This window comes from Nicotiana tomentosiformis, chromosome 1 (genome assembly GCF_000390325.3).
Source record: "Nicotiana tomentosiformis chromosome 1, ASM39032v3, whole genome shotgun sequence".
Taxonomy (NCBI): Eukaryota; Viridiplantae; Streptophyta; class Magnoliopsida; order Solanales; family Solanaceae; genus Nicotiana; species Nicotiana tomentosiformis.
The window spans coordinates 73096336-73113655 of NC_090812.1; the positions used below are offsets into that span (position 1 = coordinate 73096336).

The following is a 17320-nucleotide window of genomic DNA, read 5'->3' on the forward strand; positions in this document are numbered from 1 at the left end:
TCCTGTTTTTATCTTTCAACCTTAATTTTAAGCCTGAGATTGACAAAAAGGGTTCAAATGTTTGTAAGAAACTTAGTATAAGATTGCTCTTCCCAATTGACCTGGTTAATACTTAATAGGAAGTAACCTGATAAGAATCCAATTATAACGAGAACAAAATACAATAAAAAAGAGTAGAAGGGAGACACTTCCTCACAACGTTGGGCATTATACTGACTGAAAATGTTTACAGTGAAAACTTTCGACTGCTATACCTATTTTCTGATTGCAAAGAAGCTTTCTTCTGTAGAACTAAAAACCAAAGCCCCTCTAAAAGTGAAAATCAAAGATCTTCAATTCTGATCAATCCAATTGCCCAGACCAATTGACTGCTGCTGTACAATTTGCCAAAAATAGTGATTTGCCCCTAACAAAAATAATTTCTTCAGTCAATTTGCAAATATCTAATTTTCTGAACTATGAAAGAATATTCCAATTGCAAAGCATTCATGGCGGTCCTTAAAAACTATGTGTTCCTGGGATTCAAGATGAAGACTTTGATGAAGGCATGTTGTGGCTACGGTGATGGTCCATTCAACTTTGTTGTGCAGAAGAAGTGCAGAGAACATAAAGGTTGAACTTATAGAGTTTAAATCTTGGATCCGTCTCAGCTTTCAGGTCTTGAGATTGGCTATGCTTTGTGAAACTCGCAGAGCAGAGTTAATTCTAGGCTATGTATATGCACGAAAGTTAATCTTGTTCTAGCCGAACTTGTAGGGATATGCTCAAATACTCTATTTTATGATCTGATTTATGAGGAAAAAAACAAAATACGTTTCAAGATCTTATTTCATTACCATATTTTGGTGACCAGATGGGCAGTTCATGATGAGATTGAAGCTTCCAAATGGAGTAACAACGAGGGCACAGACTCTATACTTGGCGAGTGTGATAAGAAAATATGGGAAGGAAGGATGTGCTGATATTACAACAAGGCAAAATTGGCAGATTCATGGAGTTGTACTGCCTGATGTGCCCGAGATACTAAAGGGACTAGCAGAAGTTGGGTTGACCAGTTTGCAGAGTGGCATGGACAATGTCAGGAATCCAGTAGGAAATCCTATTGTTGGAATTGATCCAGAAGAAATAGTAGACACAAGGCCTTACACTAATTTGCTCTCCCAATTTATCACTGGCAATTCACGAGGCAATCCCGCAGTTTCTAACTTGTAAGTCTCTTGCATACAGTATTCCTATTCATATGCTTTCCTATGCGTTGATCGTGCTAGAGTAATTAAGTTGTGGATTTGGTATTGTATTTAACTTAATACACTGGCATTGTAAACTTAGTACATATTTTAGCGTGTTGTAGGAGGTAACCAACCCTATATTCTAGGTTATATATCTCACTTATTAAAATCCAGTTACCTATAATATCTTTTAGGTGAATTATAATGTCATTTACATTATCAGCGTCTAGAAGTTAAATTCTATAGCATTTACCTATGGACATAAGACATATCTGTTGCGTTCAGTTTTTGCATACTTGATTACTCGTAAAGAGTCAAGGTGGTATCAAAATGAGAGTTTTTCCTTTCTTAGTTTTCCCCTGATTTTCAAAAGAGGGAGGAACTCTCTGATGTAGTTATGTTTGTACTAATCTTCATGATAACAATTGTGAAGAATGGAATCATTCATTCGATAATGAAAGAGAAGCTGACTTATGATCTTGTTATTGAGGGAGAGGTTAACAGACGTGTTGACATGTTTTGATGTTATTTCAGGCCAAGGAAGTGAAATCCGTGTGTAGTAGGCTCTCATGATCTTTATGAGCATCCCCATATCAACGTTCTCGCCTACACGCCTGCCACAAAAGACGGGCGATTTGGATTCAACCTGCTTGTGGGTGGGTTCTTCAGCGCAAAAAGATGTGATGAGGCAATTCCTCTTGATGCATGGGTTCCAGCCGTTGATGTTGTTCCGGTTTGCAAAGCAATACTGGAAGCTTTTAGAGATCTTGGTTTCAGAGGGAACAGACAGAAATGTAGAATGATGTGGTTAATCGATGAACTGGTGAGTGATACAGCGGTACATTGACCATTTTCATGCTTATTTAGTCTAATGATTTAACAAATAGCCTCAACTAGGTCTCATCGCTGTCATTGTATAACTATTTGACTAAATAGCAAGGGCCTTATTTCCAGCAAAAATACATTTTCTGATTTGTTAGGCTTTTATAGCAAGTCCTACTTCATGTAATGGTGGAGACTAATAGATACATTCTCCTCTATGTAAATATCTGCTATCAAAGTTTTAATTAGCTGGTCTAACTTGTAACGATTTCAACTAATGCAGGGTGTAGAAGGATTCAGGGCAGAGGTCGAGAAGAGAATGCCACAACAACAGCTTGAGAGAGCATCTCCAGAAGACTTGGTTCGGAAAGAACGGGAAAGGAGAGATTATCTTGGTGTACATCCACAGAAACAAGAAGGCTACAGCTTTATTGGTCTTCACATTCCAGTGGGCCGTGTTCAAGCAGACGATATGGATGAGCTAGCTCGTTTAGCTGATGAGTATGGTTCAGGAGAGATCCTGTTTACTATGGAACAAAACATTATTATTCCCAACATTGAGAACTCAAAGATTGAGGCACTGCTCAAAGAGCCTGTTCCGAGCACATTTTCACCTGATCCACCTATTCTCATGAAAGGTTTAGTGGCTTGTACTGGTAACCAGTTTTGTGGACAAGCCATAATCGAGACTAAAGCTCGTTCCCTGAAGATAACTGAAGAGGTTCAACGGCAAGTTTCTTTGACAAAGCCAGTTAGGATGCACGCTGCCCGAATACATGTGCACAAGTTCAATTTGCAGACATTGGATTCATGGGATGCCTAACTAGAGATAAGAATGGAAAGACTCTGGAAGGCGCAGATGCTTTCTTAGAAGGAAGAATAGGGAGTGATTCACATTTGGGAGAAGTATATAAGAAGGCTGTTCCGTGTGATGATTTGGTACCACTTGTTGTGGACTTACTATTTAACAACTTAATTTGGTGCAGTTCCACGAGAAAGAGAAGAAACAAAAGATTAATAAAATTCAGAATAGTTGGTGATTTTGATGTGTTCATAACATGTAATGTATGATAATCAATGCAAACATTTCTACCTACGTGAGAATTATTACGTGCTACATATATTCTTTTGAAGAAAATTGCGTTCATACTCCTCAATTATTAGGCCTCACATTAAACTTTGATTTTAGGCCACGTATGTGTTTGAGCCGCCCCTGCTAAGCATAATGTACTTCTTTTAGTTTTCTTCATGTCCAACAATGGTTGTATCCTTATATTAGAGTTTACCGGTCAGTCCATATGACTTTAAAATAGTGGAATTCAATGAATTTTCACAAATATGCATTGTAGCTGACATTATTTCTCAAGTATACTCAGGGGCGGATCTAGTAAAGCCCGAGGGGTAGTACGCCACTCGCAAGATTCGGTCAAAACTGTGTATACATGTATATATATGAAAGAAATCATATATATATTTAAAGCGTCACTAACCGTAATAGTTTATACAAAGGTGTCAATGGCAAAGGGTAGGAGATTCCACCATGGTTGTGAAGGATTGAACCCACCTCGCAACAATTTTTGAATCTTTTGGCTTGCTACATGACGTTAAGCTTTCTATCATTCTATATATTCCGTTCTCATTTTTCTTCTTATGTAATTATTATTAACTATCTTACTTTATTTGTTAACTTTTGACTTTTTTTTTGTGTCTCTTATTAGTTAAGTATTTGCCTTTTTCTTACAAAGTTAAAAATATATTTTCTTTTGCAAATCGTCGCTCTATCATAAATATAGTACTACATTTCTTTCGTTTAATCGATTTATATTATATACCAAAAAATAAGTAATCCAAATCGAAGTCCAAAAATGCTCAAACCAACAAAATAGTTACTCTATCTCAATGTATAAATAGCGACACATGGATGTTCAAAGCCACGTGGCATCCGAAAACTCCAAATTCTGAATCCACCTCTGAGTATACTGCCTACTCGGACTAACTTTATAAAATTATCGGTAAAAGAACAATATTTCTTATAGTAAATAATTAACTACCAAATTAGTTTTTGTCAAAGAATATTGTAGTAGATCTAAATATGCTGCTCCTTCAGAAAGCAACTAGAGTTTTCGTGGAAAATATAATCTAGACTTTTCATTTAACTACATATACTTGTATAAGGTTGGTGTAATATGGCCATTAATTTGGCTTCTTCTCAAATGGGGGCCAAATTTTTATGACATTTGCCATGACATAATATTCAATATAATAAATTTGTGGATCATGACATTTGCCATGACATAATATCCACTATTAGGCCAAGGATTTCTTGCTATAAATAGAGGACCTTCTCCTCATTTGTAAACACACCAATTCAAGAGCTTTTTACTCTTGTCTTTCTTTATCCTTCTTTATTTCATTATAGAGTATTTTGTAAGAGAGTGAGTGTTGCGAAACATTTGTGTGAACCCTTTCTTTGGAGTGATCTTGTGAGGTTATTCTCTTGGGGTATTTGGGCCTAATTAGAGTATTTACTCTAATTTTATACTCTCTTTTGTACTCTTGTTGGTATAGTGAAATTGCTCCTCTCCGCTTGTGGACGTAGGTCACCTTGATCGAACCACGTTAAATTTGTGTCTTCTTTATCTTCTTTAATTGCCATTATTATCAACTTGCATTGTCTTTATTATTGTCATTATAATATTATTTGGCTAAATTCCGCACTACCCGATTTTCCGATCCTAACAAATTGGTATCTGAGCCAGATCTAACCGGGTTAGTTTAAATAACCAAAATGACTCTAACAAAGTCAGTTTATCTTCCGAACCGGTTAAATACCTATAACAAAAAAAGGCCAAAGCCCGCTGAGAAATTTAACCGAAGTGCAAACTTCGAAAAGTGGCAATTAAAGATGGAAGCTATCCTAATTCAGGATGGATTAGATTTGGCACTTCAAGGAAAGGAGAAGATGCCAGATAAAATGACGGACGAGGAGTTTGCCGTCATAGACAAAAAGGCAAAAGCAGATATTATTTTAAATCTTTCAAATGAGGTTTTTGCATGAAGTTGCAGCAGAAAGCTCAGCCAAAGGCATATGAAAAAAGCTTAAACCCCTATATATGAAAAGAATAGTAGAAAATAGGCTTTACCTAAAGCAAAAACTCTACACTTTTCGTATTGGCTGAAGGTACCTCTATACGTACACATCTTGATACTTTTGATTCTCTTCTTATGGATTTAAGTAACATAGATGTTGAAATCAAAGATGAGGATCAAGTTATGTTATTGCTTGTTTCCTAACCCCAGTCGTTTAAACATATAAGAGATACTATGCTTTATGGAAAGGATAATATCTCTTATAAAGATATCAAATCTATTTTGAAATCAAAAGAACAAATAGATATATATATTACTGGGAAAACTAGTGGGAACCAAGGGGAAGGCTTATTCATAAGAGGTAGATCCAATAAGAAAGATTCAAGTAGAGAGAAACCTAAATCAAGGTCAAAATCCAGATACAGAAATGTCGTGTGCAAATAATGTCATAAGAAAGGTCACATTATTTTTGAATGCTTTAAATTAAAAAACAAAGAAAAGCATACAGGAAAGAAAAATGAGCACGAAAATATTGACACTGCCGAAGCAAGTGTAGTTGCTGATGAGACTGAAGGAACTATTTTTTTAGCAACTAATAGTAGTTTCAAATCTAACAATGAGTGAATTTTAGATTTGGGTTGTTCTTATCATATGTGTCCCAATCAGGATTTATTTATCACATATGAATCTATTGGAGGTGGAATTGTCTTGATGGGCAACAAAGTTGCCTGCAAAGTTATTGGAAAAGGTACAGTCCGAATCAAAATGCACGATGGTGTGGTGAGAACTCTCACCGATGTTAGACATATTTCTGACTTGAAGAAAAATCTCATCTCTTTGGACACTCTAGAATCTCTTGGGTGCAAGTACACAGGTAAAGGTGGAGTTTTGAAAATTTCTCATGGTGCTCTTGTGATCATGAAAGCACGCAGATTTAGTACGTTGTATACTCTTTTGGGATCTACTGTTACAGGTGCTGCTGCAGTTTCAATATCAGATAAATCAGATTTTGACATCACCAAATTGTAGCATATGCGATTGGGGCATATGAGTGAAAAATGTCTTTCAATCCTCAACAAAAGAGGTCTTTTATGTGGCCAAAGTACTGAAAATATGGAGTTCTGTGAACATTGTGTGTTCGGAAAGCAGAAAAGAGTCAGCTTCAAATCTCCAGCGATTCATAGAACAAAAGGTAATTTGGATTACATTCATTCAAATCTTTAGGGTCCTTCACGTACCCCATCAAAAGGTGGTGCCAGGAATATGTTAACTTTCATTGATGATTATTTAAGGAAAGTTTGGGTTTATTTCCTGAAAAATAAAGTGATGTTTTCTTAAATTTCAAACAATGAAAAGTTTTGATTGATAAGCAAATAGGAAAACAGGTTAAGTGGCTTAGAACAGATAATGGCTTGGAATTTGTAATGATAAATTCAACGAATTTTGCAAGAATGAAGGAATTGCTCGACATTGTATTGTGAGAATGACACCTTAGCAAAATGGTGTGGCATAAAGGATGAATAGAATTCTTTTGGAAAGGGCTCGTTGCATGATTTCAAATGCTGGGTTGACAAATGCCTTTTGGGCAGAAGCTATCTCTACAGCTTGTTATATTGTCAACCGAGCTCCTTCTGCACCTTTGAACTTTAAGACTCCAGAGGAAATGTGGTCAGGTGCTCCTGCTAATTATTCTGATTTAAAGATATTTGGTTGCCCTGCATACATGCATGTAAATGATGGAAAATTAGAGTCAAGGGCTAAAAAGTGCATTTTCCTTGGGTATGCATCTGGGGTGAAAGGATACCGACTATGGTATCCTGATCCCACGGCACCAAAATTTATAATTAGCAGAGATGTAACCTTTGATGAATCCTCTATGTTACATTCTAGAAAAGAGTCTTCTAGTTCTTGTAATACAGATAAAGGAAAGAGTACACAGAACCAGGTGGAGATTGAGATTGGCATTCCTTTTGAGCCAAGCTCATCAACTTTGGAGCAAAATACAGTTGAAACTCCTGAAGTTGAGCAAGAAGCTGAAATTCCTGAAGTTGAGACTCCTGAAGTTTAACTAGAAGAAGAGGAGTATTCTATAGCCAACCATAGGCCAAGAAGAGAAGGTAAACAACCATTAAGGTTTGGAAATTATGTTGCATTTGCTTTTTCAGTTGCACAAGAAATTGAAGAAATTGGAGAATCATCAAAATATTCAGAAGCAGTTTCTGGCGTTGACTCATCCAAGTGACTAAAGATCATATGTATCATGAAAGGACAAAGCACATTGATATAAAGTATCATTTCATCCGAGAAACCATTGCTGAAGGAAAAGTCTATGTTCAGAAGATCAACATTAGAGACAATCATGCTGACATGTTCACAAAACCTCTTCTAGTGTCCAAGTTCAAGCTTTGCCTAAACTTGATTGGCATTTATGAAGAATGATTTTGCTCATTGGGGGTTTTGCGGCGAAGGTGGAGCAAATTTACTATATAAGCCGAAATTAGGCCAAGGTGGAGATTTGTAATATGGCCATTAATTTGGCTTCTTCTCAAGTGGGGGCCAAATTTTCATGACATTTGCCATGACATAATATCCACTATAACAAATTTGTGGATCATGATATTTGCCATGACATAATATCCACTATTAGGCTAAGGATTTCTTGCTATAAATAGAGGACCTTCTCCTCATTTGTAAACACACCAATTCAAGAGGTTTTCACTCTTGTCTTTCTTTATCCTTCTTTATTTCATTATAGAGTATTTTGTAAGAAAGTGAGTATTGGGAAATACTTGTGTGAACCCTTTCTTTGAAGTGATCTTGTGAGGTTATTCTCTTGGGGTATTTGGGACTAATTAGAGTATTTACTCTAATTTTGTACTCTTGTTGGTATAGTGAAATTGCTTCTCTCCGCTTGTGGACGTAAATCACCTTGACCGAACCACGTTAAATTTGTGTCTTCTTTATGTTCTTTAATTGTCGTTATTATCAACTTGCATTGTATTTGTTATTGTCATTATAACATTGTTTGGCTAAATTTTGCATTACCCGATTTTCCGATCCTAACAGTTTGGAACTCAAGTTTTTCTTTAACTTATGATTAAATCTGAATTACACAATTCCTACAAGTACCATGTCTAGCATTTCTTAGCAATGATATTGAAGTCACCTATGTAACAAATCAAATTATTATTTATTGAGTAAAAAAAGATACTTAACAAATAGAGTATTAAATAACATTGAACAATGAAATTTTTTAAAGTAACAAAATACAAATAAAAATGAATTGCTCTGATTTAGTAATTTTACTAATGTCAATGTAACCCAAAACCCGCCTACTAAATTGAGAATAAAAGAGAGATGACTCAAATAGTTAATGCAGTTAAAATATGCTAAAATAAAAATTGTTTTGGAAAGTCAAAAATATTATATAGAAATATCATAATTTTCTTGTTTGTTCAAGTTTCTTTCTCTCACAAAAATATATATTTATAAAGACCCAAAGTTTTGCTCTCAAACTTAGTTTGTAAAAAAGGAAAACTGAATTCCTTTTTCTTAAAAAGTTATGGAAATAGTAATTTGGGGATCGTGCACCTTGGTTTATGAAACTTGGGATAAAAGAAAGAAAAGGGAAAATAGTCTTCGTCGATAATTCAATAAATTCCTAAATGAAAACTAAAAACTCGAATTCTAATTAACTTAGGAAACACCAATAACTTTGCTTAAACACCAAGCTCACAACCTCTATAAATACAGTATGTACCATAAACTAGAGTTCACGCCTTCAAACCTAATTACACTAGTTACTACGTAGCTTAATTCTCTCATTAGTTTCTCTTTGATTGTATGGCGGCCTCCGTTTGCATCAGCCATCATTTGGTTGTCTTGGTATTACTATTTTCTTGTCTGGTTGTTGTTTCGTCTTTCTCTCTGGCGAGAGAAGCTGTTGGTCCCTTTAATTCCATATACAGTTTCGGAGATTCTTCTTCATCAGCAGCTGATCATATTGCTGCAACACTCAGTTTGCCTTCTCCACAACCATACACCCAACGAGGCACCGAGTTCTTCGAGTCGGGCCTCAGTTTTGCGACGCCCGGAACGACCATCATGAAGCCCTTTTTCTTCCTCAAGAATGGCATCCCACCGCCTCCTCAGTCACATGAACTTTCTCAGATTTCTACCTTTATGAGGTTCTTCTATGAAGATTGCTTCTCTTTTCATGACTGCGGCAGAAACAATAAGGTTATTCCGAAGGCGCTCATCTTTATGGATCAACCCGGCATCAACGACTACAAGCATGCCTTCTTACATGGAAAATCTAGTTCAGAGGCGTCCCATCTCGTGCCTGTTGTGGTGGAGACAATTAAGAATTCAATAGAAAGACTTATCAATGAAGCTGGAGCCAAAACTCTCGTGGTTTCTGGAATTCTACCCATGGGCTGCTTTCCTGGTTTTAGGACTCTGTTTCCCGAGGGCGATTCAATTGGAAAAAACAGATGCCACAGGGGACTTAATATGTTTTCAAAGCTTCACAATGATCACCTATGGCAAGCAATTCTGGAGCTGCGTTTGAAATATCCTGATGTTCGCATCATATATGCAGATTACTACAAAGCATTCATGGCTGTTCTTAAAAACCACGCGTTTCTGGGATTCAAGACGAATAATTTGATGAAGGCATGTTGTGGCAGTGGCAACGCTCCATTCAAATTTGATGTGCAGAAGAAGTGCGGAGAGGAAGGGGTAGCTGTATGTTCTGATAGGGCTTCGTATTTACATTGGGATGGATTTCGATTGACACCTGAGGCTTTGGAGAACCTGATGGATACGCTGTTCAGCAAGAAAGGATTCGTATTCCCAGAATTGAAGGTTGGAGAAGAAACAGCAGCAGCAGTAACAAGGCGTCATTCCAGGATTCATGCACGAGTTGGAGACATGTCTTCTGTTATTAGGCATTTACTCTTCGTCTAAGCCAGTTTTCTGTATTCAATTCAATAGCATTGGATTTTTTCGTAATCTGTTTAATTCAAAAGATCAGGTTCATATTGCTTCATATGTACAGGGGAATGCCCCTTTTAGCTTCTGTAACAGTTAACGATTCCTTTGATTCATACCAAATAAAAGTATCCTTATTTAATTCAAATATTTTTCTAGAGATGATTTGATGCTTATTATTTATTATCTGTTTATCCTGTTTTTATCTTTCAACCTTAAATTTAAGCCTGAGATTGACAAAAAGGATTCAACTGTTTGTAAGAAACTTAGTATAAGATTGCTCTTCCCAATTGACCTGGTTAATACTTAATAGTAAGTAACCTGATAAGAATCCAATTATAACGAGAACAAAATACAATAAAAAAGAGTAGAAGGGAGACACTTCCTCACAACGTTGGGCATTATACTGACTGAAAATGTTTACAGTGAAAACTTTCGACTGCTATACCTATTTTCTGATTGCAAAGAAGCTTTCTTCTGTAGAACTAAAAACCAAAGCCCCTCTAAAAGTGAAAATCAAAGATCTTCAAACTTGATCAACAATTTGCCAAAAATAGTGATTTGCCCCTACAAAAATAACTTCATCAGTCGATAACAGTACATGTAAATATCTAATTTTCTGAACTACGAAAGGAACTTCCAATTGCAATACTTCTGCTATCATGACTACATTTAACAACTTAAATATCAAAGGAAACTGGCGCTGCCATTACCACTATTTTAGAAATTCATAATTGAAATTCCACATCCAAAAGTTAAAGGTCATATACTCAAATGGTCAAATAGTAAAGAAGCCTAACCATACTGACTGACTATTACAAAGGGATTACAATTTACAAGTATGCTTAAGCATACTTCAGAAACCTTACGCATTATTGGATGACTTTTTCATCATATCATTTAGTTAAGTCTTTCAAAGTCTTTGAAGTTGGAAGTTCAAATTGTTGCTGAAAGTATTCAAGAGCTTTCAAGAGAAACGTCTTCTCTGAGTAAGCATTAAAGTACAGCCTAGACCTTAGTAAAAGGACATTCATTTAATTGGAAAGAACAAAAAAATAAGGGCAGAAAATCAGCTTAATGCAACTGCATAAGGAATACGGGGTTTTGCCTCTCAGAACTATTATCATTAGAGTTTATCATAGTTATTAATTAAGTACCTTTTTATTCAGAGATTCCATGCAAGGTGGCTGACACTAGTCAGAACAGAATTTACAAATGTGCAAGATCTATCAAGCAGACTTGCTACAAACGGATTGCATTATCGATTCCCTTTGCCCCTTATAATAAGAAAAGAGCACATAGCACTTAAAGTATGCAAAAATATGTCAAACAAATACAACACCTTTCTCATTCATAGAACACCTTTGGCCAAGCATTGGCGCCTGTATTATTTTTCTTTCTTTATAACCAAAGGAAAGGCGCCTGCATTATTTTTCCGTAGGGCGCAAGTAGCAGCGAGTTCTAATATGCAGATAAACTACTTGCAGATGAAACTACTTCTAGGAGAATAAATGTTATTACCAGTCCAAATACTTCGACGCCGAAGAAGTTATAGCTCCTTCTGTTCAGGATCAATAACTACTGAATCAGGCAGGGTCTTTTCTAGTGACTTCCTAGGCCTTCTGTACCAGAGGAAAGCAAACCACAGAGTTCTGAACAATGCCCCATTTGCAAAGTGTGGAATAAAAATTCGACCCCAATATGGATAATATGGTCCCGGCAATTTTAGCAGAGTGAAGAAAAAGCCAATGGCAATCAAATGCCAAGGAACTTCTGCATTCTAGCATTGTAAACAGAGCAGAAACATGTCAGTATACAACCAGAATTCATTCATGTAATTTTCTTCTTGGACAAAGAAGCAGATCAATATTAGACATACAGCACAAACTTTGGTGCACAATTGCAAAAGGCCAAACAGGGACAATTTTTTTTATTTTTTTTTTGGGGGGGGGTTGGGGGGGACAAGGATAGGATAATTGCGAACTTTTCATCTATCTACTTTCCAAGTTTTACCGACTAGGAGGCAGAGACACTCCAGAGGCAATCTAATATTTTTCAAGTCCGGTGCACTAAGTTGCCGCTATGTGTGGGGTCTGGGGAAGGGCCGGACAACAAAGGTATATTATACGCAGTCTTATCTTGCATTTCTGCAAGAGGCTGTTTCCATGGCTCGAACCCGTGACCTCCTGGTCATATGGCAACAACTTTACCAGTTGTGCCAATGCTCCCCTTCCTTGAGAGGCAATCTAATAGATACACTTTTTTTTCCTTGAGAAAATATCTAATAGGAGCATTTAATTGGTAATGTCGGATATATTATTTACACGAAACAAACTGAATCGGCAACATGGAATTTAACCATCAACAATCTTCTGCTAGAATTTCATGAACTATATAGATACAAAAAAGATCACCTTGAGAGATGGAGATGATTCCAGAGCTGCGGACTTTAAGATGCCAGCAATAGCAACACCAACAAGAAAAGGAAACAGCGTGATATAAAGCTTCCTTTCATGTGCACAGTAAGACAACTCACTGATTGAGGTAACTACAAGTACTGGTACATACAAGTATTTGGTGACTATCAAAACAATGTCAAGAATAAGTTGAACGAAATTGTCCAGTGCTCTATTCCAAGGGAAACTCTTGACAGGTGTAGGAGTGCTGTCCCACAATTTCCTTGCCCGGTCTATTATGTTCTCCAAGTTAAATTTGTGAGGTTCATCAGATTGTCCAGCTGCTATGTTCATATTGCAGGCTATTCTAGGTCTTGCAATTGGACGTGTCCCATATGATCTGATGCTCAAAATGCACATATTAGACTTAGTCAACGGTCGTAAAATCTGCCAAGATAGAAGGCGACTGTCATCCAGATTGAGTGAAGTGAATAACAGGAGAAAAGAAGCAATCCAGAAAAAATATTGGATAAAAAGAACAAAGACAAAAGCAATAAACAAAGAGCAATAAAAACAAGAGAAAGAACCAAAACAAGGACAAGAGAATAGGGACTACAAACATTCTGGAATTGGTTTGTCAAACCAAAAAGGAACTAATAAATGTATCTTCCCATTTAGATGTAAAATATAGAATGCAAACAGTAGCTTGGTTTCAATATATATAGCATAGGGACAGATGACTAAAATAAGATCAAACATCAGAAAAAAGATGAATCAAATAAGTTTTCCGCTAGTAAACCAACATGGATATGAGAATATTGCAGGCAAACTTTCCATGGCAAATATACGAGAGTTCAGCTTATCAACCTAACCATCAAAGAGCAATTAAAATACATTTCCCTTTTTATCGCTTGCAGAGAAATACAAAAAAATAATAAGAAGAAAACCCCTTTCAGCAGAAAACAGATTAACCTATCATCAATGCTGCTTTCTACATATTTGAAACTTCAGCTTTCCATTGTATGATCATTTGCCAAAGTCGTGATATTTTGTCAATGTGGTGCTATATAGTAAAGTAAAAATTAGATTTTCCACACCTACTATTACAGCAATACTAGCAAAGAGTAAATCCAGCAGACATTAAAAAAATTCACCGTACATCAATGTTCCACTCATTGTCTAGCATCCAATACTTTAAACCTAGAGTCATATCCATGATTAAATATTACAAAAGTACGAGCTAAGCAATCAAAAATGCTAAATTGCAAAAAGACCAGAACTTTATTAGTGGGTGAAATTCTAAACTTATGTACATAGCAGAAAACGAACTGTTGAGAAATAAAAATCTCTTTATGTGATGAGGGTCACCTGAAAGCCATTGGCGGCTGGAGAATTAAGTTTGAGAGACATCATAGTAGGGAACTGAAGTTTTGCAGATACACTCGAAAACTGTGTATAAGAAACTGCCATTTTTAAACTACTTTCAGAAACGCCATGAAAGATAAGGTCTTTTTAGGCATGAAATTGAGGGGTTTAAGGGGTGAGTCTTGGAACTTGGAAGAGTGGAGTCGGATCCGGGTAAACTCACTGAAGCGAATTTGGATGATCCGTAGAGCCTTAAATGGGCCGTCTATTTATGGGAAGTATACAATTGAAACTGAAAATGGCAAAGGGCCAAATATACCCCTCTAATTTCGAAGAATATTACTCGTTATACTATTGACTTATCTATACTCCTGCAATCATACTTTGGGTTCAAATATACCACTCATTTAAACGGAGGGACACGTATCATCGTCATGTTGGCCAATTTTAAATATCTCCTAATTAATTAAAAAGACTCACTACCCATACCCGAAAAATAATTTTTTAAAGCAATTTTTTTATATATAAAAACTGAAAAATACTGAAATTAAAACTGAAAAAAATGAAAAAAAAATTCAGTTTTTACAAAAAAACTGCTTTAGAAAAAACTGAAAAATATTTTCTAAAACGATATTTTTGTAAAAACTGAAAAAAAAAAAAAAAAAGCTGAAAATGAATTTTCTAAAGCAATTTTTTTTGTAAAACCTGGAAAAAAATTGAATTTTTTTTTACTAAAAACTGTAAAAAATCGAAAATATTTTTTTTTCCAGTTTTTACCAAAAAAAAACTGCTTTAAAAAAAGCTGAAAAATATTTTCTAAAATAATATTTTTGTAAAAACTGAAAAAAAACTAAAAAGTAATTTTCTAAAGCAATATTTTTGTAAAAACTGAAAAAATAAATATTTTCTTTTTTTTTCAGTTTTTAGTTAAAAATATTTCAGTTTTTTCCAGTTTTTAATTGCTTTAGAAAATTGCTTTTCAATTTTTACAAAAATATTGTTTTAGAAAATATTTTTCAGTTTTTTTAAAGCAATTTTTTTGTAAAAATTGGAAAAAAAATTATTTTTCAGGTAGGGGTAATGGGTCTTTTTAATTAATTATGAAATATTTAGAATTGACCAACATGACGATGACACGTGTCCTTTCGTTGAAATGAGGGGTATATTTGAACTCAAAGTATGACTGCAGGGTATAGATAACCCAATGATATAACGAGGGATATTCTTAGACCATTTTCGAAAGTAAAGGGGTATATTTGGCCCTTTGCCGAACTGTAAAATACAAAAAGTCATGAATTTTTTCTAGTTCTTCCTTTACAAAATTAAAGTAGGCATCGCAAGATAATTGAGTTGAAGTTGAAAAAAAAAGGGGGCAAAAAACCAAAATAGGCAAAATTTAAGAAATTTTTAACCTAGCAGGTATTTTATATATATGGCAATTAAATAATTATATTTCCTAGCAAAAAGCTTTAAATACCTAGACCCAAAATCACGTACTCAAGGCATTTATTTCCTTGAAAAAGGCTAATCAAGTTATACTATTTAAAAGAGACTTGTACTTAATTATTGTTATTTGCTCACATTACATAGTGTTTTTTGTTCTCATTCACAAAAAAGTGAAATTACCAAATCTGAAATATAACATGTATATATAATAATATACATATAGAAGGGTGGAATATAAATTGTGATAATATATGTTGAATAAATCGTGTATAATTTATAATAAACTACAATTCAACAGATAATTTGTATACGATGTAAACCATATATAATTTAAGGAATTTTCACAAACCACTATTGTTTAGTGGCTATTAACTTTTTATAGCTATCATATACATAATTACTTCCTATGGCTACTATTCAGTTGTTACGGTAGTGTATTCGCTTTGTTGTATTCATGAATACAGCAGCAAAAAGCGCCTAAAAATCAGGGCAGTCTAGCTGTACGCGCATGTATTCACATGTATTCGCGTTGTTGTATTCATGAATACAGCAGCAAAAAGTGCTTAAAATCAGGGCAATCCAGTTGTACGCGCATGTATTCACATGTATTTGCATTGATGTATTCATGAATACAACAGTAAAAAGCGTCTAAAATCAGGGCAGTCCAGCACTCCAGCTGTACGCGCATGTATTCACATATATTCACGCCATGTATTCATTAATACGGCAATCACCTTAAAAATAGGTATGTCCAACTGTCTAAAAGAGAGGAAAAACATAAATAGCGTATTTCATTCATCAATTGTAGTATATACCATAAATACTTATTTTGCTATAAAATATAAAAGATAGCTATAGAAAATAATATTTTAAAATAATTTTGATTTATAATAAATAGGGCGTATACCTTTGCAATAAGAGGTAAAATTTCCTATAATTTACACCAAATAATATATCAAGTAAAAATCATGTATATATTAATGTTATATTTTATCATAAATTCTTCAGCCATGGTATATATTGATTAAGTATTAATATTAATAATGTGGATAAGTGTGTGTGTGTGTGTGTATATATATATATATATATATATATATATATATATATATGTGTGTGTGTGTGTGTGTGTGTGTGTGTGTGTGTGTGTGTGTGTGTGTGTATAATTATGTATATATACACAATATAATGATGGTATTAATTATGTATAATTACAAGAAAATTCTAGTATGTTAATATACACAATATAATGATAGTATTATATAGTGTATAAATCACAGTGTTATTTTAAGTATATTAATGTTATATTTTATCATTTTAGTTCTCTTTAGTATGTGGTTGAAGAATAAATATCCTTTTAGAAGAAGATGGTGTAAATGAGCAAAATAGAGGAAAACTTCTTTGAGATTTTTGGTACTTTGGTTTTATGGGAAGAGATAGAAAATCTAAAAACCTTTACAAGATGTTACTGAGAATGGAACTATTTCCTTAAATTTGGGTGCTGCCAATTTGTTTTTTAAAATGGAAATAGTTTACTTAAACATTGGGTGCGAGTGCGACATTTAAGTTTTTAAAATGAAAACGATTTCCTTAAATATTGGGTGAGGCATTTAAGGAATTGTAGTTATATATATTCTTTTATAATGCTACATTTGTAATAAAATCTGTTATTTTTGGAATAAAGAAAAAGTATTATTAATTAAGAAAATAATTTTTATAAAGAGATCATCCGTGTAAAAAATTATGAAAGGGAAAGGAGCTGAGTTTCCAATTTTCTTTAACATTTCATGACATTACATTACTTTCTTCGTTCAAGGAAAAAACGGCATGGTTTGGATTTTGATTTACGATTATTTGTATATGGTTTATAGTTTATTTAAATTTGATTGGTTTCATTAGAAGAAAAAAGTTAGTTATTTGATAAAAATAACATTTGGTACACTAACCAAAATGATTCTGAGTATAGAACTCCAAAAATCTTAT

The 17320-nt window shown here is 34.5% G+C and overlaps 1 protein-coding gene and 1 pseudogene across 2 annotated transcripts; one reads left to right on the plus strand and one right to left on the minus strand.

The window, feature by feature from the left end:
* Positions 1 to 121: 121 nt before the first annotated feature.
* On the minus strand, positions 122 to 14173 carry LOC104115973 (uncharacterized). Of its 2 annotated transcripts, none has more exons than XM_070185185.1 (4): positions 13898 to 14173; positions 12548 to 12976; positions 11655 to 11913; positions 122 to 406 (listed from the first exon to the last, which is right to left on the minus strand). In XM_070185185.1, exons 1-3 carry the CDS (start codon positions 13997 to 13999, stop codon positions 11683 to 11685), a joined length of 762 nt encoding a protein of 253 aa, XP_070041286.1. In that variant the 5' UTR covers positions 14000 to 14173; the 3' UTR covers positions 122 to 406; positions 11655 to 11682. The 2 variants fall into 2 exon arrangements, with proteins under 2 accessions (XP_070041286.1, XP_009625015.1); XM_009626720.4 differs by lacking the exon at positions 122 to 406 and adding an exon at positions 10516 to 10700.
* LOC104096772 (ferredoxin--nitrite reductase, chloroplastic-like) lies at positions 859 to 3084 on the plus strand (annotated as a pseudogene).
* Positions 14174 to 17320: the final 3147 nt, after the last annotated feature.